This window comes from Monodelphis domestica, chromosome 8 (genome assembly GCF_027887165.1).
Source record: "Monodelphis domestica isolate mMonDom1 chromosome 8, mMonDom1.pri, whole genome shotgun sequence".
NCBI classification, from domain to species: Eukaryota; Metazoa; Chordata; class Mammalia; order Didelphimorphia; family Didelphidae; genus Monodelphis; species Monodelphis domestica.
This window is the reverse complement of record NC_077234.1, coordinates 185,214,768-185,241,261: the sequence shown is the minus strand read 5'-3', so window position 1 is coordinate 185,241,261 and position 26,494 is coordinate 185,214,768. Positions and strand designations below refer to the sequence as shown.

Below are 26,494 nucleotides of genomic sequence, written 5' to 3'. Positions count from 1 at the left end.
AATATTTCTATTAACCCTGTAGCAACTCCTGTGACTCAGTTCAGGGTGATGTACCTGAAGGGGACCATTGATAACCAAGGTCCACGTAGAGGATTATGGTTAAGAGAGTGAGAAATCTGGAAATGAAGTCATGTGATGAAGGGCTGATGATTGTACATTGCTCATCCTGGAGAAGAGAAGACTGAGGGAGGGATAAAATCAACTGCTTTCAAACACCCAAGGGGCTGTCATGGGAAGAAGAGATGTAGGTGTATTCTGTGTTGTGAGTATAGGGTAGAACTGGGTTCCACTGGGAGGAGCTGTTGTGAGAAAGATTCCAAGTGGACATAAAGAATAATTGTGTGCCAAGCAGCTGACCAACAATGGCAGGAGAGAAATTTACAAAGTAGTGAGCTTCTCATTACTGTGTGCAGGTGGAAAATTTGCCACACCTGAGCTACATTCCCAGCATCCTTTTAAGTCACATCCTCATTTTACACATGAAGACTTGGGAGATAAATTTGGCTGAGACCCACGCTGTGAGGCTCTTTTTTGGGAGCTTGTGCTTTTGCTAAAGTGCTGCCGGAGTGAGTCTAGCTCTCTTTGCTCTGCTCGCTTGACTGAAAGAACCCTTTTTCTTTTTCTTCTCTTTTAATTATTATTAAAATCCTACAACTGGAAACATTCAAGGAGAGCGTGAATAGATAGTCATCAATCAGAGATATTGTAGGAATAGTCATCCATTGAAAGGAAGATTGGATTTGACACCACTGAAGTCTCTTAAAAACCTGATTCTAAAACATGTCTTGGAAGTAACGTATAAAATTTTATACACATACACATTTATATACAAGCAACATGAAGGGGAAATTAATAATTTGATGTTGAATTCTCTTTGAGTTCTGCTTTGTGTACAAAAATACTTCTTGTTTTTAAGTTCAGAATTCAAAAATTCACATAATGAACTTTTAAAATAGTAAGATTCAGGAAATCTATGTTTATTAAGCACTTAGTAGGGTAAATATATATGGTTTTGCATTATGAAAAGAACCATTCACAAAAAATTATTTTGCCCATAGTTACATGTCAATATTACCTTTAGATCTGGATTGAGAATGGATTCATATTCTTTGTAAACTTTATTGAGCTCCTGGATTTTGTTTTTTGTACCAGTGTCTAAAAACTTCTCGATCTCTTGTAGGGCTGACTCAGCTCCATCCTGGGATTGACATTTGTCCACGGGCTGGGAAGCTAGCAGGTAAATGCCTTCGTCACACCATTTCATAGACTAGACACATAAAACATAGGAGAGGGAGGAGAAAAGAAGATATCAGAGAAGCTGGAAGGTGCGTGAAATTTGTCATTTTGTAGGCATATTTTCTTGAAAGTAACTCTTCACTGATTAACACACAGCCCATGGAATGCATAAGTTTTAGAATTATGATCCAAAGCACTGAATGAATACTCTTGCCATAACATCCTACATGTTTCTTGGGATAGAAAGTCTTATTTATTTATTTAGAACCCTGACCTTCCATCTTAGAATTAATGCTGTGCATTGGTTCCAAGGCAGAAGAGTTGTAAGGGCAAGGCCATGAGGGTTAAGTGACTTGCCCAGGGTTCTACATCTAGGAAATGTCTGAATCAGATTTGAACTCAAGATCTCCCCTCTCTAGGTCTGACTCTCAATCCACTGAGCCACCTTGCTGTCCCCATGAAAAACACAGTTTGAAGTCAAATGGCTTTTCTTCAGTGCTATATAGTCTACTGAAGGAAAAATAAACCGTAAACACAAATGGCAGACAATAGAAAACTGTAATCATGGATGAGCTGCCAGCTCTTTATAAGATTTCATAAATATATACGAGATTACACAAACACAGATAAATATACCAGCACATGCCTGTTAGATCCCAAGAAAAAAATGAAGAACTACAGGAAGTCTGGGCATCATGTCATCTTCAAAGAAATACTATTGATACCACTGAGATGGGGAAGACAAGAAATTGGGGATATGAAGTCACATGCCCGGGTTGTTTAAACAAGAGAACATGGTGCAGGAGGGAAGGGAGAGGTTTTCATTTGCCAACATACTTTTTCAAGAAGGCTATGGAGTTCCAGTGACTTGTGGAGGAGATTCCTCCTTTTACTCATTTCAGTTGTGAATTCATCACAGAGGTGCTGAAGTTCATTGCACTTTGGCAGGATGGAGTCCACAGCATAATGCTTGCTTTGGATGAGCTGGTTACCTTCCAAAGACAAGGCTCTAGCCTTCTGAACAGCTTCCTGAAAGAGAAAGACATCATAAGAAAATTAGTTTAGCTGTGTGGTCCTGGACATGTCATTTAACCCCCATTCCTTAACAGGTCTTCTTACTTTGGAACCTGATACTCAGTATTGATTCTAAGACAGAAGGTAAGAGTTAAAAAAAAAAAGAAAACAAACCAGAATCAATTGGACCTTATTTAAGTTATGTGCAATTTGGGAAACTCTTTTTCAGGGCAAGGTAAAACACTGTGATTGGGATAGTATTAGCCAAGATATATATGAGCGCCTTTTTTCTTGGCTTACTACTCTGATTACATGCTCTCTGGTTCATGTAGCCAGCTAGAGACAAACTAGCTCATGTGATGGGAAAGGCTAAAACAACATCATCATCAAAAGTTCACTCATTTGGGGTATTTTCACATTGTCTTGGTGGAACTTCTTTTTTCCCTCAATCTGTGCTTTTATAAAGAAAACCTTTAAATGCACCAATATAAAATTCTAACACACACGCAGCTATAAGAGTCAAATATTTTAGACTAGAGAATCTGTATGGCAAAAAGTAGAACTTTGCAAAAATCAGTAGCTCACTGGAGATTTGCAGCCAGGAAGGCTAAGAGGCAGCATCATATGCAACTAAGTTAATTTCCACACTGCTAATTCAGTAGTGTTGAAATGGTCTGGAGGGAGAATCTGGGTGGGTGGAAAATATTTGTAGTAAGCCATTTCCTACCTTGTTCAGAGTCCATCTGGCAAGACGGAATTGTTAAATTACAAAATTTTTCTGTGCCACTGTAGAAATGGCCAACATAAAATCCAAATGATTGTATCAGAGGCAGCCTCTGCCTCTTCAAAGTGAACTTTGGATATTAGGAACCAGAATGAAACATTTTCTATTAATTAGATGCCACCCTATTTTTTAATATTAAGAGATAATTGTAGGGGGCCAGCTAGGTGGTTCAATGGATTGAGAACCAAGGCTAGAAATGGGAGGTCTTGGGTTCAAATCTGGCCTCAGATACATCCTAGCTGTGTGACCCTGGGTAAGTCACTTACCCTCATTGCCTAGCCCTTACCACCCTTCTGCCTTGGAACCAGTACTTAGTATTGATCTAAGACAGAGAGGTAAGGGTTTAAAAAAGAGGTAATTGTGGAATTGACACATTATGTAACTTACATTGGATTTTTCTTCGAAGCTAGCAAGGTCCTTCAGCATATGTTCCACATGAGCATAGCTATTTCCCACGTCTGTAAAGGCTGATAACTTCTCTGATACAACATCTAAGATGGCTTTCACCTGGGGAAAGGGAAGTTGATGTGAAGAGAGAGCTGAGATGGAGACATCCAATATTAGCAACCCATTTCAGAACATTCACATGAAAGCATACTTTTCTATGGAAAATTAAGATATAACACAGAGAGGTCAGGGCACAGAAAAAGAATCTTAAGAAGATATGTGTGTCTGATGGTATCAAATCAACAAGCCAAAAGGGGGCCAAGCTAACGATGCGAGTACACTGAGGTCAGGGTCTTTTGAAAATTTCTTACTTAAACTTAAGTGAACTGATGCAAAGTGAAGTTAGCAGAACCACTAAAACATGGTACACATTGACAGTAATACTGTATGATGATCACCTGTGAATGACTTAGTTATGCTCCGCAATTCAAACATCCAAGATAACTAGGAGACATGCTGAAAAATGCTATCTGCCTCCAGAGAAAGAACAAAAGGAGCCTGAATGCAGATTGAAGAGTTTGATTTTTCACCTCATTTTTTTTGGTGATTTTTTTTGGATATGTGTCTCCTTCCATAACATGACTAATATGGAAATCTGTTTTGCATGATTGCACATGTGTAACCTATATCAAATTGCTTACTGTTTCAGAGAGGGGTTGAGAGGGAGGGAAGAGAGAATTTGGAACGCAAAATATTTGAAAATGAAAGTTAAAACTTTTTACATTGATTGGGGAATAATTAGTGAAAAAATACTTAAGCAAAGTTAAATAAAATTTTATTATTTAACCAAAAAAAGGACTTCTTTGCTATTTTTAGATGGCTGTACTTAGTCAAAGATTAAAAACTGGAAGAGACCTTAGAGGCTATTTAATTAACAACCTCAGGGGAAGCTAGGTAGCACCAAGGATAGAGGGTCAGGCTGGAGACGGGAGGTGCTAGGTTCAAATGTAGCCTCAGATATTACCTAGTTGTGTGACCCTGGGGTAAGTAGGTTAACCCCAATTGTTTAGTTCTTCTGCCTTGGAACTGATACTTAGTTTCAATTCTAAGGAAGAAGGAAAGGGTAAAAAAAAGAAAAGAAAGAAAAAAGAAAAGAAAGAAAAAAGGAAGAAAGGAAGGAAGGAAGGAAAAGAAAGGAAGGAAGGAAGGAAGGAAGGAAAAGGAAGGAAGGAAGGAAAAGGAAGGAAGGAAGGAAAAGGAAGGAAGGAAGGAAAAGGAAGGAAGGAAGGAAAAGGAAGGAAGGAAGGAAGGAAGGAAGGAAGGAAGGAAAAGGAAGGAAGGAAGGAAGGAAGGAAGGAAGGAAGGAAGGAAAAGAAAGGAAGGAAGGAAAAGGAAGGAAGGAAGGAAGGAAGAAGGAAGGAAGGAAGGAAGGAAGGAAAAGAAAGGAAGGAAGGAAGGAAGGAAGGAAAAGGAAGGAAGGAAGGAAAAGGAAGGAAGGAAGGAAGGAAGGAAGGAAGGAAGGAAGGAAGGAAGGAAGGAAGGAAAGAAGAAAGGAAGTAAAAGGAAGGAAGGAAGGAAGGAAGGAAAAGGAAGGAAGGAAAGAAGAAAGGAAGGAAAAGGAAGGAAGGAAGGAAGGAAGGAAAGAAAGAAGAAAGGAAGGAAAGAAGGAAGGAAGGAAGGAAGGAAAGAAGGAAGGAAGGAAGGAAGGAAGGAAGGAAGGAAGGAAGGAAGGAAGGAAGGAAGGAAGGAAGGAAGGAAGGAAGGAAGGAAGGAAGGAAGGAAGGAAGGAAGGGAGAAAAAGAAAGAATTGCTTCCTCCTGGTGAGGAGTGCAGTACACGGTTGATTATTATTCTCATTTTACTGATGAGTGAGGGTGCCATGTTAGTGGTCATTTGTCTCTCTAAGAGGTTGAGCCAGCACCTGAACCCAGGTCTTCTGACTCTCAAGTCTAACCGTCTTCTCACTGCAGCACCATGTCACCAGAAATTCTAGGTTAATTTTAGAACCTGAGCTACATTTTAATTCCCTCAATTTCCATTTCATTTTTGACCTTAATGAAGAAAAGTTTAAAAGCAAAGAAAAGCTGTACAAAGATGTCGAGCGAAGTGATTTTGTAGTCCCCTGAGGTCTGCTTAGTCCTGTAGAACAAAGGAAGGAGCTGGCAGGGTTTTAAAAACCCTCTTGGGATAAAGGCATGAAAGCCTGCTGCAGTACTTTTAAGCACTTCTAAGCCCGGGGAGATTTGACTTTTTCATAGCTCAGCATTTTTGGTGGTAGGGATAAGTATGTGAAGCTTGCTAAAATCAAGTTAGCCACTGAAATGGAGTGATTCATGAGACAGCAAAGGATGAAATCAGGGACTAAAGTTAAAATTCTGGGCCCACATTCCTTTCAAATTAAACAACTTTTGTTTTCATTTTGTGTTTTCACTTGGACTTATTGTGGATGCTGGAAGAGTCTATTTGCTCTCTCTCCCCCCACAGTCTCATGGAACCCTTGGCTCCCTTCAAAGCTCAGCTCAAATACCAACCCCTTCACAAGGCACTGATTGATCCCTTCTTCCCCCCTCAGTTATTGGTGCTTTTTTATTTAATATATATTTTGTTTTGATTTATCTGTAGAATCCCCATGGAATTTTGCAAACTCCCTGAGGGCAGATATTTTCATTTCTGTCTTTGTATCCTGAGAGCCTGGCACAGGGCTTGGCAATGATTTGAACTGGTTTCTGGTGTGTTTGTTCAGATGAGACACCTAAACCTTAAGTTTTCTGTAGATGGCTTGAATCTTTATCAATGAACCCTCTGGATCACAGTTCTAGAAGCTTGAGAATATAGATCTAGAACTGGAAGGGACTTGGATGCCATTCAGTTCAACTCTAGTTTTACAGATGAGGAAACTTAGCCATGAAGAGGCTAAAGGACTTGACCAAGGTCATACAGCGAATAAGTGAGAGAGCTCAGAATATTTCCAGGTCAGACTTCATTGAGGTCACTTTTTGGCTAATTTTGTGTTCAAAACTGGAGAAGATCTCATAAGTAAAAGAGTTCTGGTCTCTGTTGCTTCATATACCAACTGAAGAACATGCCTTGTCACGTGAAATGGCTGACATGTTTCAGCAAGCTTTAGAACACATGATATATAAGTGTAACCCCCAAAGACAACCCAAACATAACATTTTTTTCTTTTTTTCCTCACCAAATTTAACATTGTTCTCCTTCACCATCGGATCAAATTGTTGTTGTTGTTTTTAAATTCAGAAATGGTTTTAAAGCCTTACACAAATTTGTCCATTACTATTTGCCTGGCCTGGAGTCAGGAAGACTCGTCTTCTTGAGTTAAAACTGGCTGGGACAAGTCATTTAACCCTGTTTATCTCAGTTTCCTCATCTGTAAAATGAGCTGGAGAAGGGAATGGCAGATTTCTCCAGTATCTTTGCCCCCCAAACCCCATTGCAATGAATATTGTTCTCCCTCACAGCAAATCACTGCTTGACAATGGCAGTACTGAGGAGCACCCCTCACATTTCACTGCAGTCTTGTGATTACTCACCTCCCGAAAATTCTGCTCAAAATTCCGGAGCTGTAGGCACTGCTCGAGTTTCTGCTGATGCTTTGCCCAAAATTCATCAAAAGCAGCTTCGGTTTCACCCAGCTGATCCAAAAGCCTAAAAGGAAGGGCAAAAATCATTCTTTCTTTTTTTTTTTTAACTCTTTTTAAACCCTTACCATCCATTTTAGAATCAATACCATGTATTGGTTCTAAGGCAGAAGAGCACTAAAGGCTAGGCAACAGCATTAAGTGACTTGCCAAGAGTCACAGAGCTAGGAAGGATCTGAGGTCATATTTGAACCCAGGACCTCCCATATCTAGACCTGGCTCTCTATCCACTGAGCCACTTAGCTGTCCCTGAAAGAATCATTCTATACTATATATATGTGTATCAGCCTATGGCAAATTCTCCCTCAAAAGCAGTCAACTTGCTTTCCTTATTATTACATATAGTAAAATAGAAGACTTTGTACCGAGAAGAAAGTTAATTTTACCAAAATGACATTTTCATTTGTTATATAGCAAGAAGGGCCAACTATTTTATTTCTATTGCTTGGCTTCTGGGATTCCCATCAGGTTTTAACTTAGCCATAAAAACATAGATTTAGATCTGGAGTTGAACTTAGAGATCCTTTTCTAATCCTGATCCCCAGAAACAATTCAGTCACACACTGCCCTCCAGGCTTACTTCATCTGTCATGTTGTCCCTTTGACACTCATGCCTTGTCCAACCCCAATCCTGGGTTACCATGCTAACTATCTTTCCTAATCCTACAAGTGTGCTGCTGACCATCACAGTAGGCAAGCCATTTATTCTTCCCTGACATTCTACTATATTCTCCACAACAACTGTTCCAGAACTCTCCCCCTCTCAAGACTCCCACACCATTTCTATCTTCTTCTCTGCCCCAAAAGACATCTTTTACTTTACGGAGAAAAGAGGTCCTATATCGTGAGCTTCCTTTCCTCCTTTCTCCTACTTTATAATAATGCCTCTCCATTGTTTCCCATTTTCTCTTGCTTTGTTCCATTCTCTTTACAAGTAAAGGGCCCTTCTTTGTGCCATGGTCAACCTCTCTACTTGGGCTCTTGGTCTTGTACTCTTCTACTTCTTTTGTAAACTCGATTCCTTCCATCATCTCTATTCCCTTCCAAGTTTCCAATGTTATCCAACTGTCTCTTTTCCTCTAGCCTACAAACATGGCCAATGTTTCCACTACCCTGAAGCAGTCTTCACCTGATCTTATCATTCCCTGAAGCTAAAATTCCATCTTTCACCCCCCTTTTGCAACCAAACTCCCAACCCCAACTCTCCACACTCATGGCCAATACTTCTCTCCTCCCACTCACTGTTCAACCCTTTGTAGTCTATTGCCTGATCTTACCACCGATTGACTGAAACTGCTCTCTCCAAGAACAGCACCAATCACTATTTGGCTAAATATGATAGCTTAGTGTCAGTCCTCATCCTTCTCGACCCCTCTGCTGCATATGATGAGGTTATTGTCCTCCATGCCTGGAATTCTCTCTCTCCTTATCTCTGCCTCCTGGCTTCCTTCTCTCAGCTAAAATCCCACTTTCTGCAAGAAGTCTTTCCCTGTCTTCCTTAATATTAGCATCCTCTCTGAGAAAATCTCCAGTTTATCCTACAGGTATATCTTGCTTCTCTCTCATTTTCTTGTTTCTTCACCATTATATTCTGAGATCCTTGTAAGCAGAGACTGTCTTTTGCCCTTTGTATCTCCAGTGCTTGGCACAGTAACTAGTACACAGTAGATGGTTAATAAATGCTTACTGACTTACTTTTTTTTTTAAACCCTACCTTCTGTCTTAGAATCTATATAAGTAGAAGGGTGGTAAGGGTGAGGCAATTGGGATTAAATGACTTGCCCTGTGTCACACAGCTAGAAAGTATCTGAAGCCAAATTTGAACTCAGGCTTGGTTCTCTATCCACTGAGATATCTGTCCATCTTGATTGATTTTTAACCACCTCTTCATCCTGTGTACTCTCTCTTCTTTAGGGACATTTCTCTCTTTGGTTCTCCTTTTTTGTCTGATCTCTCAAACTCAGCCTTCTTTACGAGAAGAATCATCACAGTCTCTTCTCAGATGCCTCCCAGATCTAGACAGTCAGCCCCCATCTCCCGATCTCTAGTCACCAAGCAGCAAAAATCTCAAAGTGGACAGCACATATTCCAAACCAATCTTATTCGTCCCTTCACCCTTCCTCCATTATAATTATTTCTCTTCTCAATTTGCCCATTTCAGGAGTGGATGGATATCACTAACTTTTTGGAGACCCTAATTCACATTTTCAGCATCATTCTCAAATCATTCCTCTTTCTCTCCCACCTTTTCTTCTGCTCCACGGTTTTCATTTAGTTAATCTATTGCCACATGTGCTTGGTTCTGTAGCTATAACATGTCTTGCATCCATTTCCTCTCCACCCATGGCCCTACCCTGGATGACTGAGCTCTTCTCACTTTCATCTGGACTATTCAAACAACTTCCCAATTGGCCGCCTGACTTCCAGCTTCTTTCTCTTATCCAGCTTTCATCTAGCTGTCAAAATTCTCTTCCTACAGCACAAGTCTGATCATGCCACTCTGGCCCTCAAGAACCTGAGGCAGTTCCCTATTGCCCTTAGAAAAAACACAGAGTCCTCAGTTAGGCATTTGATTTCCTTCACAATCTGGCTTGGAACAACTTTTCTGGACAGATTTCATATTGCTCCCCTTCATGCCCTCTATGTTCCCATTAACTGTTATCTGTAACCTGCTTGACTCCATATGCTTTTGTACAGGACGTCCTCTATGTGGGAATAGAATTTCTTTCTCTCTGAGGATGCTTCACTTCTATCAAGGCTCAGAAAGGATGTTCAGTCATTTTTCAGTCATGTCTGACTCTTTGGGATCCCATTTGGAGTTTTCTTGGCGTGGTTTCCTTCTCCAGCTCATTTTACAAATGAAGAACTGAGGCAAACAGGGTGAAGTGACTCGCCCAGGGGCACACAGGGCCAATTTGAACTCAGGAAGATGAGTTTTCCTGATTTCAAGTCAGGCTCTCAAAACACTATGCCACAAGCTGACCCTTTCAAGGCTCAGTTCCTCCTACACTAAGTCTTTCTTAACCTCTCTTTATCAAATTCTTATGTATACACATCTCTGGTTTACATGCTGTATTCTCCTTACTATTATGCAAACTCCTTGAGCGAAGCACTTTATATATTGCTAGTATTTAACAAAATGCCTTGCTCAAGGAAGTGACTTATTAGATCTTTGTTGGATTGGGATGAATTGGAATTCGGACACCTTGGTGAAAGCTGTGTGCTAGGCAGTTTCTATTCTTTTCCTATCCCTGCTGTCCACTGTTTGGTTCTATTTAAAGGACATTAGGGGGGCAGCTGGGGGGCTCAGTGGATTGAGAGCCAGGTCTAGAGACGGGAGGTCCTGGGTTCAAATCTGGCCTCAGACACTTCCCAGCTGTGTGACTTAATCCCCAAGTCACTTAACCCTCATTGCCTAGCCCTTACCACTCTTCTGCCTTGGAGCCAATAATAAGTATTGATTCTAAGACAGAAGGTAAGGGTTTAAAAAATAAAGGACATTAGATTCTACTTTGATGACCTGGGAAGCTAATTTTACCAAAGCAAATATATGTTTACATACTATAGAAAAATCTAAAGCCCAAAGAAACTTCTATACCCTGATGGCAATAGATTAATAAGATTATTAGTTATCTAATAACAATTCATATTTACATAAGATCATGGATGAAGACTTGGGGACTTTGGAAGTCATTCAATCCAGTGGTGTTAAACTCAAAAAACAAACTCAAAAAGGATCCCCACAGCCACACACTGCCTTAGAAAATCACAAATCTATCTTATCTGTTTGTATTGTGGCAACTAGGTGGCACAGTAGATGTGCTGCATCTGGAGTCAGGAAGATTCCTTTTCCTGAGTTCGAATCTGGCCTCAGGTGCTTCATAGCTATGTGGCTCTGGGCAAGTCACTTAACTTTGCCTCAGTTTCCTCCTCTGTAAAATGAGCTAGAGAAGAAATTGGAGAACTACTCCAGTATCTTTACCAAGAAAACCCCAAATGGGGTCCCTGAAGAGTTAGACACAACTAAAACAATTGAACATGCATTTTTATTTACTTTGTTAAAAATTTCCTAATTACATTTTAATCTGCTTTTGACTCCCCTTGAGTGTTTTGCAGACACAGCAAGTTTGATACCTCTGATTTACGCTAACCCATAAATAGTAATTAATAGATTAATAGTTTCCAAAGCATTTATCTTGTATGATTTGTCCACAGTTGCATAGCTAGATTTCTGATGGTTACTCCATCATGTAGCTTCTCAATTGAAAACATTTAAATGATATTTTTTATTTTTATTAAAAAAAAAAACCTTTACCTTCCATCTTTGAATCAGTACTATGTATTGGTTTCAAGGCTATGCAATGAAAGCAGGTCACAGAGCTAGGAATCCACTCAATCTACTAAGTCATTTATCTAACATTTTAAAAAGTTAAATGCTGGAGTTAGATGGGTGGCTCAATGGATAGAGAACCAGGAGGTCCTGGGTTCAAATCTAGTCCCAGACACTTCTTAGCTTTGTAATCCTGGGTAAGTCACTTGGCTCCGGTTGCCTATCCCTTACCACTCTTCTGCCTTAGAACCAATACACAGTACTGACTTGAATACAAGTTCTGAGTTTTAAAAAAAGTGAGAAGTTGCCTGTGGACCTAGAAACTCACCCTAGAAGTGACTCCTTTGTGCTTGCTTCCCTTTCTATTAACTGAAAACCTCCCACTCAGTAAGAATACTATAAGTATAAAAGAGAAAGTAAATGCAAAAATACTTTGAATGAGGAGGATTTGGTAGACCAAGACATTATTCTCATTACTATTTGGCAATCAAGGATTCTCATAACTTTGAAATAGAGCAGTTTCCATTGCAGGGAATATTCCGAACCACAAAAGGAGGCTTCCTTTGGAATTCGGGGGATAAGTGCTGAGAATTTCATAAAATCTTGGAATGTTGAGCTAAAGTGACCTTAGGGAAAATACATTGCCATCTCTTCATTTTATAGGTGGAAGCACGGGAGCCCAGAGAGATGGAGTGAATTGCTCAGTCATCCTGCTGGTTGCTTTCGGCATGAAGTCTAGAATCCATTTCTTCTGATTCACTTCCAGTTGGCTACATGTTGCCACTGCACAATCCTGCCTCTGGTCTACCTGATTACTCAAGTGCAATTCAGTTTCCTTTGCCAATATGAGCAGCCTTCTAGAATCTCTTGAATTAAGGGTTTTGTTATTCCAGTTGGGATAAGGGGGGAGTTGAGAGGGAAAGAAAATGAAGATGTTAATTGGGATAAAAGCTAATTAAAAGAGAAAAGAAAAAGAAAACAGAACACCTGGAAAGAGTTCATGGCTTCTCTCACCTCTGCACTGTGGTTTGATTGTCGAGCTGATCTTGGTTAAGGTTGTACTCGGGATTCTTGGTCAGTGGCTCTCGAATGCTTTCGAGGATTGCGTGTCCCTCTTTTAATGCTAACATCATATCTTCCTGTGGAAAGACAAAGGGACATCAGCTCACTCAAATATTTGCTTATCAGAATTTTAGAGATCCAACATATAATACAAAATGAATTCTTAGAACCTGTGTTATTAGGAATTTGATACTGAAAAGACTGATTTATGGGAGCAGCTCAGTGGCTCAAAGATAAAAGGTCCTGGATTCAAATGTGACCTCAGACACTTCACACTAGTTAGGTGACCCTGGGCAAGTCATTTAACCCCAGTGCCTAACTCTTACCACTCTTCTGCCTTGGAACCAATTTACAGTATTGATTCTAAGACAGAAGGTAAGGGGTTAAAAAAAGGATGATTTAAAGAGTAGAGTCGGAAGAGAAAAGGGAAAAATGATAAAAGATGATGACAATAAAAAGTGACATTGATGAAAATGACAAAGCAATTGCCTTTGAGGTATCATGTGAATAATTTCACAGAACCATTGAATTTTCTGAGCTAGAAAGGACTACAGACATCAACTAGTCCAACCATCTCATTTTACTTATGAGAAAACTTATACTCAGAGAAATTTAATGACTTCCTTAATAATTACACAACCAGTGAATCAACAAACATTTATTAAGTGCCTACCATGTGTCAGGTTATACATGTCAATAATACAATAAAACCCCATTAAAGATTGTCTAGGGTAACCTTTCCATTTTTAGTATGCACTAAAGTCTAGAGAGATGAAGTTACTTGACTAATATCACCAGACTAGCTAGGCAACCAGGTGGCAAAATGGATAAAGCACTGGGACCTGAGTTCAAATCAAGCCTCAGCTAGCAATGGGACCCTGGGCAAAAATCCCTTAAATTTTGTTTGCCTTAGTTTCCTCACTTGTAAAATTGGGATAATAAGAGCCCCTACCTCCTATAGTTGTGAGGTTCAACTGAGATAATATTTGTAAAGTGCTTAGCACAGTGCCTGGCACATAGTAAATGCTTAACAAATGGTTGTTTCATTCCATCTAAAGAGCAGAGTTAGAAATAGAATCTAGATCTACCTGTTAGAAAGACCCTTGAGTTTTATAAATCAGCTGAGTCAGATGGAAAATTTAGGAATGTATGTGAAGTTCTGGTTAGCATAAATAATTCTTTCTGGGAAACAAACAAAAGCTAGACAAATATACCAGATGGGCAAGCATCTCCCCCAAGTGATGCTCTAAGGAGTATTTTCCCTTGACATTTCTATAATAACATGGTGTGTGGGGAGAATTATGCAAGCATCTGGATGATAATAATACCAGTTTACATTTCTATGATGCTTTAAGATTTACAAAGTCCTTTCCTCACAGCAATGCTGTGAAGTATCTCAAACAAGATTTTGAAATTAAATTATTATTTTAATTTTTAAAATTTATTTTAAAAAATATTTTCCATGACTCATTTTCTTTCCCTCCCCTCTTCCCTCCCTCCTCCTGGATCCAATAAACACTTCCACTGGGTTATACAAATGTTATCACTTATACCTATTTCCATATTAGTCATTTTTGCAATAAAGCAATCTTTTAAAACCAAAACCCCAAATAATATAACCATATAAACAAATGATAAGTCAAATGTTTTCCTTCTGTCAAACAAGGATTTTTTAAACCTGGTTTGTGATTTTATTGGTGCAAAATACTTGATAAAGAAGTCCACTCAGTGTAGATTGTTGCTTTCTTTTCAATGTACGGTCTTAGAGAGTTTTATGGGATGCAGAGGTTGACTTGCCCCCATTTATTAGCATAGTCTCAGTCAGTTACACATCACTTAGTGGCAAAAAACCCCCCACAGGAACCTAGATTTTTTTTTTACCATTCAGCAAAACATTGCTTAAAGTAAAACATGGCCGCAGGTTTGTATCAAAAGCCTCTACCAAGAGTAATGACTGCTATTTCAAAGTAGAAAAATCTAGCCAGTGTGTGGCTGTGGGGTATAGGTGGGCTTATGCCAACAAAGGGAATTTTTAAATAAAGTGGGGAAGGGGAAGACATTTGGGGAGAAAATCAGTAAGTAAATACCATGAGATTAAGAACCTTGGATTTCTGGAATTGTCCCCACTTGCCAGTCTAATCTCTATCTTGAGGTATTATAGAAATCTTACCTTTAAATTTTACTGATGAGCATCAGATGTCCCTAAATTGACCAAGAGTCTTGGTTACCACCACAATATGAATCACTTTGAAGAAAGATATCTTAAAAGCCCAACTTCATATTTTAGTGTAGATCTCATCATTACTCAGTGATGCAAAGGATTTATTACCCTTTTGGTGCCACCACAAGAACATGTTTCAATCTGCATTCTACTAAGGCTGTCTTTTTTATATCAGAGTAAAAAAATGCTCTTTTTGTGTCAGAGATAAATGCGAACCTTCCATCTCAAAAGCTAATGAACAGTATCTAATATGGGCGACTTTTTGAACCATGTTTTAGTCTTCAATTTGGTATAATCAAAGAAATCATGCTTTTTCCCCCTCTCAAATTTCTCTTTAATGATTAGAACCCTAGAATGTTTAATCTCAACAAGTTTTGCCTCTTCCTATGCTTTACTTACCTTCATTTTGCCTTTCTTCTCTGTGTGGGCTGAAAGAATGGAGCTGGTTGACTGTACATCATTAGGTAATTCTGTCTCGGCCAGTTCTGTCCCAAAGGACTGGAGCATTTGAGCTGTTTGCTTAACCATTACGGCGAAACTTTCAATAGCCTTTTGAAATAAGGAGGGAAAAGAGGCGATCACAAAACATTCCATGTACACACGGGTGTTAAAATGAGACGTGGTCTCATAACAGTTAAGAAATTAAACATCTCATTCCCAAAGTAAAAGATTTCAAAGAAAATCTGAACAACATCACGTTCATAGACAAATACCTTCACCATTCGTTCCTTGATTGCATGCTTTTTTCCTCCCAGGCTCACATCAGACAAACTTTGAACATCATTTCAAAATTCAGAGTCATTCTTTCTTTCTCTCTCCCTCCTAAGAGCAGAATGAGCACGCATGCACAGTCTCTCTCTCTCTCTCTCTCTCTCTCTCTCTCTCTCTCTCTCTCTCTCTCTCTCTCACACACACACACACACACACACACACAAACCACCACAACACAGCCTTTGCACAGCCTGCAGAAAACCACTCCCAAACTTATTACTCATGTATTTCTTTAAGATGACTAAGTTCCATTGAGACCATCTCCTCATTCTTTGGAAGTAAACTTTTGTTAACATGAACGTGTTTGGGGAAAAGTTAATGCCACAACGCAGAAGCAGAACTATATAGTAAGCATGTAATCAAGGGAAATCCCTCCCCTCCACCCACCAAAACCCAATCAGAAAGGTCACTTACTGTGCGGTGAGATAGCCACCTGCTATGGCAATAGTCCAAGGTCCCACCAAGATCTTCTGTCAGCTGTGTTTTGTCAATATAACTCTGCAATTCTGGTACTGAACTGAGCATTATGATCTAGAAAAAGCAAAACAAAGCAAAGCCCACAAATAGAACATCTATCCACAGGGCTGACCCAGTAATCTATCGGGGAAAATGTCTTTACTGTTGCAAAGGACACAGTTGGCCAAAATAATAGCTGTTCAGTTTGAGAAAGGACAATTTGTATGTACCCATTGCAGAAGAAAATGATCTGGTTTTATCAGGTACCAATTAGTGTTTGCACAATACCCCAAATGTGAGCTAAACAATAAACATGTGTGCAATCATCAATTTTTATACTCCAAGCAACAAGAACAATGAATATTTCTGACACTTATGTGAAAAGTCTTAAAAAAATTTCTTAGCCTCAGTTTCCTCATCAGTAATGGAAGAGGGTTGGCATGTCCTTTCCAATTGTAGATCTATGATTTTAGAATCCATTAAGTCCCTGTTATGAATGCACACAAGGGATACAAATGCAAAACAAAATAGTTCCTACCTTCAAGGGGCTTAGATTCTAGTTACACATCAGAAATATGTGGTTGTGGTATGTTAATGATTCCTCTTTACAAACACAGTTAGGAGAGGAAAGGTTTTTATTAGTAACCCTAGAACCAAATTAACAAGGGGTAATTTTTAGTTTTTGCTATGTCTAATTTTTTCCCCTATTTTTCACTTCATAAAACTCCCAAGTATTTAAATTAAAAAAAAAAAGTCATAGCACTGTAAGATATCAAGTAAGTGTTCCAAAATAGGACCTTAGATGTATTTCACATCTGTTCCATATTACCACCCTGGTGATTGTTAACTATTCATTGAGATTAAAAATAACGTAATTTATATTAGGAAATCAGAAACAAATGTATTTTAATATAAGAATGAAACTCTCAAAAAGAGATTTAGTTGGGGTAAAAAAGAGATTCAGTGGACCTCCATTTTTGTCCTTCTATATCATTCTTCTGTGCCTTCCAAGCAAACCTAACCCAGAGAAAAATAGTCAACGAAACTTCTCTAAACTTTTTTCTCATTACTCATCTTTTTTTTGGGGGAACTTTTCTGAATTCTTTTATTTTATGTTTCATATATCATCACTAGTATCCTATTGATAAATTAATAAAAAAATAATCATTATCAACAATTACTAATGGGTATAAAAGCAAATCCACTTATTGATTATTTTTTTCTAGCATGCTACCTTCCAGAGTTGGGGATACTCTAGAAATGTTGGGAGTAAATTGCTGATCTAAGGTCTGTAGGACAGTTAGGTGGCACTTGAGTTCAAATCTGGCCCAGGATACTGCTGTGTGCCCAGCAAGTCACTCGATCTTATCTGCCTCAGTTTCCTTATCTATAAAATGAACTGGAGAAGGAAATGACAAAACATTTCAGTATCTCTGCCCAGAAAACCCTAAATGAGGTCACAAAGAGTCAGACATGACCAAAAAATGACTAATTCCACGTGACAGTTGTACTAAGCCAGAGAGAAAAACTTTAAAGATGACCCAGCAGATTGATTAGAAAAGACCAGCAGTTTTAATGTTAATATACCTTTTGAAGCCTGGCTCTTGACTATTAATTAATATGTCACTCGGCAAAGGAAACTACTTCCTGTGAACCAGTATGTATGTGAAAATAGTTCCTGCTGTGGCTTACTTGCCAAATATAAAATAAAGCGCAATCTAGTTACTGATAGAAAAGATTTTGTGTTCATCGTGAGTATCATAAAAATGGAAATGTTTCTGCTCCAAAGGACCTAAGAGGTATAGAAGGTTCCAAAGAAGTGGTAATGGAACATGGAACTTTAAAGTGACTTCTATGCCCATTTGGCTCACAAAGGCTCTAACCATCCAAAGTGTGCCAGAGGATGATGTATATAAGAAACCTAAAGCAATGGTTTACCATAAATAACATCCATATCATGGTCACAGAATATGCTATTCTCAAAAATCCCAAAGCATCTGATGCTTTTATTTATAGGGACTCAGCGTGGCATTTACCCTGCAGCATACGCCTTTCACAGATAGCCCACTGCGCCCATAGAAAATACCATACTTTCCAACGCTGCTATAAATAATACTCTTCTAGTAATATGAATGGCTGAGGGAAAGAGGTTGTGGCTTCAGTTATAAAGGACAGGATGCTAAACTCAGAGTAAGGAAGAAGATTTTGGTTTGAACTCTGCTTCTGGTATGGGACTATGGCCATTTATCCTACCTAGTCACTAGTTATGTGACTTGGACATTTATCCTCTATGAGTCTGTTTCCTTGTCTGAAAACTGAAGAAAGCACTCTTTACAGAGATTTTTTTTTGAAATTCAAAAGAGAAAAACGATTAAAATGCTATAAACGTATCTGGTATTATCACTAATAATAAAAATGCAGACATCCCTTTCATATTACAACTTTTGACATATCACGTGTGTAAGAAATTAAATTGGAATTTTTCAAGGGTTTTGCAGAAGCTCCTGATGACGTGCAAAAGACCAGCAGATGACACAGAAAAAGTGTAGGAACTCTGAAAGGCATAAACTCCATGGATAGTTCAATATCAGCAGATTTTATCTTTTAATGCCACAAACATTGTAAAGTTAAAATAAGTAAAAAGCTAAAGTTTGTGAAAAGAACATGAAAGCCAGCAGATGACACACAAAGGTTAGAAATGTAGCAATATCTTAAAAAGTTTAGTACCTCGTAAATGCATATAAGGTAGTGTAAACACTCCATTAAAAAAATCAGACTTCTCTGGGAGAAAGGGAGGGCTAAAATGTTTACTTGGATTTTCCAGATCTTGGGGGCACCTCACCCCTAATTCACGTGACATGGAAGGGAGACATGTAATTCTGATATGGCCATTACTTGGCTAGCACAACAGGAATGTAGTTCTTTGACCAATGATTTGAACGTGGACTAGGAGGAAGTTCATAGTGGTACAGTGTAAAGAGTGCTGAATTTGGAGTCAGATTCTGAGTTCCAATTCCAGTTCTGCCACTTTACTACCTGCATGGTCTTACACAACTCACTGCCCATCTCTGAGGCTCAGTTTCCTTCTCTGTAAAATGAGGGGTCTGAACTAGATGATCTCAAAGGTCCCTCCTAGCACAAAAGCAATGATTCTGTGAAAGGTGAAGAAGGAAGTGATTCCATCTGTTGGAGGGAGGGGACAAGTGGAGTAAGGGGGGAGCAAAGGGAATAAAGGCTACCATTTCTTCACCTTTGCCTTTCAGGATTATTTTTGCTTTTATCTTGATCTCTGTGGACAGGTTGGTTTGGGGAAAGATGATAGAGAAAAGTACTTGTCCTGAAATGGGAAAGGGAGTATGAAACTGGATTAGAAGTCAATTAGCAACCTGCCTACCATCTTCTTACTGTTATGATTAACAGGCAAGGTAGCACACTGGATAGAGTTGCCTGTTTTGTCCTGAGTCACGCAGAACTTTTTTAAAAACATGGAAACGTATGAGCCCACTAAAATTAGTATACTCAAAAATAACATCCAAATCAGGTAGTCAGCCACAAGAAGTGGAATATGCAATCCAACAATCTCTCCCCAGTGAACTTAGGAAAGAGAAACCATTGTGAACCTATTCAGTAAAACTTTTCTTTAATCAATACAACTTTCTTTAAATTTAACTTAATTTAATGTTTACCTCCTAAAACCTGTAGTAAATTTTACATCTTCTAAGCGATCCAGCGTACCTGGAGTCAGGAAGGCTCATCATTCTCAGTTCAAATCTGGCTTCAGATACTTCAGATACTAGTAGTGTGACTCTGAGCAAGTCACTTAATCTGGTTTGCCTCAGTTTACTAATCTTAAAATGAACTGGAGAAGGAAAATTGCAAACCAGTATCTCTGCCAAGAAAACCCCAAATGGGGTCATGAAGAGTCAGTTATGACTGAAGAAATGACTCAACAGGGCATTTCTGTTCATGAAATAGTTTGTGCTATATTAACTGAAGACTTCTCCCAAGGGCAAGGGGCAAGATGTAAGGAAAAATTACCTATAGTTTGTAAAATGCCTTGGGATATCTGGATGAGTGGGAATAAATGTGCAAAAAATTTAAAAAGATGACTCAACAACAATAACAATCTTTCTTTAAAAACCTTACCTTCTGCCTTGGAATTAATACTTAGTATTGGTTCCAAGGCAGATGAGTGGTAAGGGCTAGGCAATACAGATTAAGTGACTTGTTCAAGGTCACACAGCTAGGAAGTAGCTGAAGCTATATTTGAACCCAGAACCTCCTGGCACTCTAACTACTGAATGATCTACTTGCCCCAAGAACTTAGTCTTGATTGAGATAAGTTTAGGTGGGCTTTTTCCAAAGGAGTGTTACTAAGGGGAAGGTAAAACAAAGCACAACCAAAACCAAAATTTATGAGTTATAGTGTCAGGAAATCCTATTCTAAATATTATGATCTAGCCTCAGATGGCTTAAAGGGATACCCTGTTCTGTATTTATTTATTACACGCAATCCTATCTGGCAAAATTAGCAGACTCTTAAATTTGACTCTACTTCCTGTCATGAGGCCCGGGTCTTTAACCTATGGTCCTAGGCTAACATCTAGGTCTAGTCTCACTCAAATGTCCATTTGTCTATTGCACTTAATCAATCGACTCGTTCTTCAGTCGTTTAGTCATATCAGACACTTCGTGACTCAGTGGAGTACACTGTCCTTGGAGTTTTCTTGGCAGATACTAGAGGAATTTGCCATTTCCTTCTCCAGTGGACAAAGGTGAAAAGAGGGTGACTTGCCCAGGGTCACACAACTAGTAAGTATCCAAGGATACAGTTGAACTCAGGTGTTCCTGCCTCCAGGCCCAGTGCTCTACTCACTAAGCCACCCTCTTCTAACCTCTTTGCAATCTGGCTCCTGACTTCACTCAACTGCAAAGGCTCCCTCTGAATCTACCAATATTTTCTTAATTCTCTCATGACAATGGTCTTTTCTTCAGCTTCATCTTCCTCACATCCTTGATGCTTTCTGTACAGTTTTGACCCTGCTGACTGCTTACTCTTCCTCCATATTCTCTGGTTTTCATGATATTGCTCTCTTGGTTCTCCTCTGACCTCCGTCTTTTTTACAGTATCTTGGTCCAACCCCACCAACTGCAGGTGCCCCAAGGTTCTGTCCTAGTCCCTGTTCTATTTCCTCTCTGATCCTTTTTTTTTTAAACATTATTTTATTTGGTCATTTCCAAACACTATTCATTGGAAACAAAGATCATTATCTTTTCTTCCCTCTCCCCTCCCACCACCTCTTCCATAGCTGACGCGTCTGATCCTTTTCACTTGATGACCGTATCTACTTCCATGGGTCCAGTTCTCATTTCTATGCTAATAACTCCCAGAATTATATAGCCCTCCTACAGGCTCTCTGTTGACACCCAGTCTTCCATCATGAGCTTCCTATTGGGTATTTTGAACTGCATGTTCATTAGGTATCTACGCCTAAAACAAAACTCATTGTTTTCTCCTCTAAAACCACCTCTCGTGAGCCTTCCTGATTTCTGCAAGAGAGAATGACCATTTTTCCATTTAGGCAGTTTCTCAATCTTGGTGTTATCTTTGACTCTTCCCTTTCCCTCACCGCACATTTCACATCAGTCTTGTCATTTCTACCTTCCCACCACGCCTTGTACAAGTCTCTTGTTTATTCACAAACTGACCATTATCAATCACTACAAGCCCTTGAATTCTGTGAACCCTTCTCTGAAAAGCCCAAACATAAAATGACTTTCTATTCCCATTTCAGAATCTTCATGCCCTGCAGGACCTCTCAGTAAGTTCCATTTTACAACCTGGGGCATACCTCAAGTTCTAGCTAATATATCTGGAGCTTTAGAACTCAAAGACTAATCATCCAGACCTTTCCCAGGTCAAGTTACCAGCTCCAAACACTTTTTTCCCCATCCCTTTACCGACAGCCTTGGGATCCTCCATGGAAAATGAGTCCAGAATCTTATCAAAGCAATTTCATAACAATTATAAATACTTTGGACAATTTCCGTCGGTGACAAGGGAAGAGATTCCTTTCCCATATTCTTTGGGGAGAAAGGTGAAGTATTGAAATACTTACAGGTACCTTCATTTTAAATTCATCTCTATTGAATTTGAAAGCAATGTCTGAGAGAGTCCGTTGTAAAAATCCTGTTGGACGTAGAACAAGGACAAGTTGTAGGTTCCCTGGGAAAGATGCCTGGAAGTAAAAAGAAGACATTCCTTATAAACAACATATGTTACCACAGCTCTCGGGTGTAGTTAAAGTCCCAAGTATAATATAAAAACACCAATTCAGAAAGATCATTAAGTATTTTCTGAGCACCTACAGTACCTCTGCTCCTCTCCCCTACCAAATCAAGCCTTGGGACAACTTTGAGTCCATTGCTCAGTCAAGTCATTTTTTCAGTTGTGTCCAACTTTCCATGACTGTATTTGGGGTTTTCTTAGCAATGATGCCATAGTTGTTTACCATTTCCTTCTCCAGCTCATTTTAAATATGAGTAAATGGAGGCAAATAGGGTTAAGTGACTTTTCCAGGGTCACACAGCTACTAAGTATCTGAGGCTAGATTTGAACTCCAGAACAGGAGTCTTCCTGACTTTAGAACTGATACACTATCCACTGCACCACCTAGCTGTGCCTTGGGTCTATGGTAGGTGCATTTATTCACAGATCGGTAATGGACCTTAAGTTAGTACTCTGCTTTTGAGGCTTGGACCTATAATTCTTTCTCTGTTCCATTGCTGAACTTTGCAGCTATGTGTTCTGTCTGAACATTAGTCTAAGCACAAAGAGGCTGAAATGAACAATTTGCTCCAGGTTTTGGGAACTGAACATACAGTTGTACTAAATAGGTCCACGATGACTTCCCTTTCCAGAGTTCACTGGGGAAAGAGTCTTAGATTAGACAAGCCAATTTTTATTGTGGGTGATTTGCTGATTTAGATGTTATTTAGAGCAAATCAATTTTAGGGCTAAGATGTTTACATGTTGGTTTGGTTTTTAAAAAAGAAAAACCCTCACCTTCCATCTTAGAATCAATAATATTTATTGGTTTCGAGGCAGAAAAAAAAGTAAGGACTAGGCAATGGGGGGGGGGGTTAAGTAACTTGCCCAAGGTCACACAGCCAGGACGCCTTAATCAGAGGCCATATTGGAAACCAGGATCTTCCTTCTCTAGGTCTGGCTCTCAATCCACTGAACTCCTTAGATAGGCTTAAAAGACATGTTTAAAAAAAAGTTCTTCATGGCTCAATGCAATTTGGGGTGTCACCTTTGTGCTTTTGTGATGCAAGGATGTTAATACAGCAAGCCAGCTATGTTGTAAACAGTGTTACAGTAATCTAGCAGAGTACAATAACTCAGGAAAAGTGTTTAGAACACCATCCATTAAAATGTTGCAATAGACACTGAGGACCTTGTTGCTAACTCCTGGATACTCAGAGAGGCGTCTCTACCAGCTCCTTCTGTGACTGGTTCTCCATCAGAGCATCTATCAGTTGAAATGCCTCTTGATTTGGTTACGGGGACACCGCACCAAAACCCAAAGCTACCTGCAGTCACATACAGCAGAGAGCAAGAGAATTCTAAGCCCCTAGAAGAGACCTCACAAGGCATCTACGCCAACCCCTACGTGAAGCATGAATCTTCCTTGACCACATCTCTGACAAGTGGTCAGACAGCCTTCATTTGAGGGATGGAGAATTCACTGCCGTCCTAAGTGGGCCCCTTCTACTTTCCAGACAGCTCTGTTTGGAAATTCTCTCCTATGGCGAGCTGAAAACTGCTTCCCAGTAAATAGTATAACTTCACACCCACTGTTTTAAGGAAAACAAATTTACAGATTTAATCTCTCCCATACAACAGCCCTTCAGATATTTGAAGATAACTATCCTATCACTTATTCCTTTTTTTTTTTAAACCCTTGCCTTCTGTCTTAGAATTTTATTGGTTCCAAGGCAGAAGAGCAGTAAGGGCTAGGCAACTGGGATTAAGTGATTTGTGAAGGGTCACACAATGAGCAGGTGTCTGAGGCCACATTTGAACTCAGGATCTCCTGTTTCCAGGCCTTGATATCTATTCACTGAGTTACCTAGCTGACCAAGCTTTACTTTTTATTTTTTTTTTGGCATGCCTAAATAGTGGATAGAGTGCTAGGATTGAAGTCAGGGAGACTCATCTTCCTGAGTTCAAATCTGGCTTCAGATACTTATTTGCTTGGGCAAAATGCTTAACATTGCCTCAGTTCCTCATTTATATAATAACCTGGAGAATGAACTGGCCAACCATTCCAGCATCTGTGCCAAGAAAACCCCAAATGGGGTCAGAAAGAGTCGGACATGATGGAATCGACTGAACACAGCAACAAATATCCATGGTTCTTTTAACTGATCTTCACATGGTTGTTCAGAATATCTCCATCAGCCTAGTCACTCTGGATGTTATTTAACTTATCAATGTCTCTGCTAAAAAGCAGCACCTCCCCTGGGACCAAGTTCTCTAAATAGGATCCATCTTGTTCAGAATTCAGAAGAACCAACCCCTTCCTTCATTGTAACACTAGATTTCTATGAAGGAGCCAAGGACTCAATTGGGTTTTTTGGAAGCCATTTCACACTGTTGAACTCACAGTCCTTTAAAACTTTCTCATCTTTTTCTCATGAACTTACAGTCTAGCTACACCTTCCCCATCCTATAAAGGTGAGCTAGAATGAGGAGGTGAAGGACTTGGGAGGCACCGTGGTGGTTGTAATGGTGAGACTGAAAATTCTATGCCTCATGGGGTGCAAAAATGTCATTGTTTTGCTGGGACTGAATGCCTTCTGGCTTTACTTGGGCCCATAAAAGCCAACAATCTGAGTTTCTGCAGGGAGAGCAAGGAAAACCTGAAATCCATTCCAGCTCATTATTCTGCGCTTTTGCTTCTGCTGCTGCCTTCCTGAACAAGCCCAATCCCCAAGGCATCTACATGTTTGATGTAGCCAAAAGCAGGGTTAGTTGAAGGGATTCTTCTTACAGCAATGCTTCCTTCCTTGAGAGCTAACAAGAAAGGAAAGACTTTCCTTCCCCCATTTCCTCTAAGAGATTTAAGGAACAATGTGAGTGAAATCAATTAACTGCCTTATTTGATTGCAACTGTAAATGTTGTAGAATGAGCAAATCTGTAGGGTTCAGCCTCAATCTACCAGTAATAGAAAACACAACAACCTAGTTGGCAGATGACCTCATGGTGTTAGGATCTGAAGTTTCCCTCACTGGATTCCTATACATCAGAGAAGCCTGTGTGGAAAATTCTGCTAATTAAAGCGAGGAAGCGTTTTTGGAACTAAGAAGCACAGGGCAGAAGGAAATCAATATACTTGAAAAAAGGATAATCAACTCCTTCCCTAAAACTAGACCACAAATGAACATTTCCTTAATTTTATTTTGCAGCAAAAAATATTTTCTTCCATACATTTCTGGAGATTTACAATCCTAGACACATGGGCAAAAAACATCAAAGACAACAGAAGACTCCTTTACTCAGACAACTCTTATTATCTGTGGCAAAGGAGGCTAAACAGAAAATGGAAAAATAATTCCTAGTTAATTCACTTTAGCCAGAAGTTTCAACTACCTTCCCTCCAACCTGACCCATTTACGTGTTTTATTCATTCTTACCTTTGATCATGCTGTGCTCCAACCAGGAATGCCTTTCCTTTTCTATCTACCCATAAAACCCATTGAGGATCACTTCAAGTCTTACATTTGCCTGAAAATTCCCTGACTTCCCCAAGTTCTTCCTCCTTTACAAAGCCCTTCTCAAATTTCCTAGCTGACAATGATCTCTCCTTTCTCTAAAATCCACTTTACTGAATGTACCACTGACTTGGCATTTGGACATGCTCTGCCTTGTATTATTATTTAAGTTTTCATGAAGCCCCTTATTTTTCAGTTACACAATAAGCTCATTGAATGCAAGAACCATCTTTCTTTTTTTATTTTTAAATTTTTTCCATGGTTCCATGATTTATGTTTTCTACCTCCCTTCATCCCTCCCCCTTTTCAGAATTGACAAGCAATTCCACTAGGTTATACAGTTATATATATTATCAATCAAACTTCCATTTTATTTACATATTATTCACTTTTGTAAAAGAGGAATCCTTTAAAATCAAAACCCTAAATCACATACCCATATCAACAAGTGATAAATCACAATTTTTTCTTCTGTGTTTCTACTCCCGCAGTTTTCCCTCTGAATGTGGATAGTGTTCTTTCTCATAAGTCCCTCAGAATTGTCCTGGATCGTTGCTTTTAGTAGAAAAGTCAATCACATTTGATTGTCCCACAATGTTGCAGTCACTGTTTCCAATGTTTTCCTGGTTCTACGTATTTCATTGTTCATCAGTTCATGTAGATCTTCCCAGTTCTTATAGAAATCCATCAATTCATCCTTTTTTCTATCACAATAAGTACCATCTTTCATATGATTATTTGTATTCTTTAAATAGAGTGACCTAGAGCAATGTTGTAGCCTCAGCTATTTATA

The 26,494-nt window shown here is 39.2% G+C and overlaps 1 protein-coding gene across 33 annotated transcripts in view; it reads right to left on the bottom strand.

Moving 5' to 3' along the window:
• MCF2L (MCF.2 cell line derived transforming sequence like) overlaps positions 1–26,494 on the bottom strand; it is a 394,661-nt gene that overhangs the window by 31,249 nt on the left and 336,918 nt on the right. For 26 of the 33 annotated variants that reach the window (XM_007501252.3, XM_007501256.3, XM_007501255.3 and 23 more), the window contains 8 exons: positions 22,040–22,159; positions 15,879–15,995; positions 15,093–15,242; positions 12,425–12,549; positions 6,973–7,087; positions 3,422–3,541; positions 2,074–2,265; positions 1,076–1,267 (listed from right to left, as the gene is read on the bottom strand). In XM_007501252.3, the coding sequence (XP_007501314.2) occupies positions 1,076–1,267; positions 2,074–2,265; positions 3,422–3,541; positions 6,973–7,087; positions 12,425–12,549; positions 15,093–15,242; positions 15,879–15,995; positions 22,040–22,159 (1,131 nt within the window). The remainder of the gene's footprint in view (positions 1–1,075; positions 1,268–2,073; positions 2,266–3,421; positions 3,542–6,972; positions 7,088–12,424; positions 12,550–15,092; positions 15,243–15,878; positions 15,996–22,039; positions 22,160–26,494) is intronic. The other 7 variants (XM_007501253.3, XM_056806834.1, XM_056806832.1 and 4 more) reach the window with 1 other exon arrangement.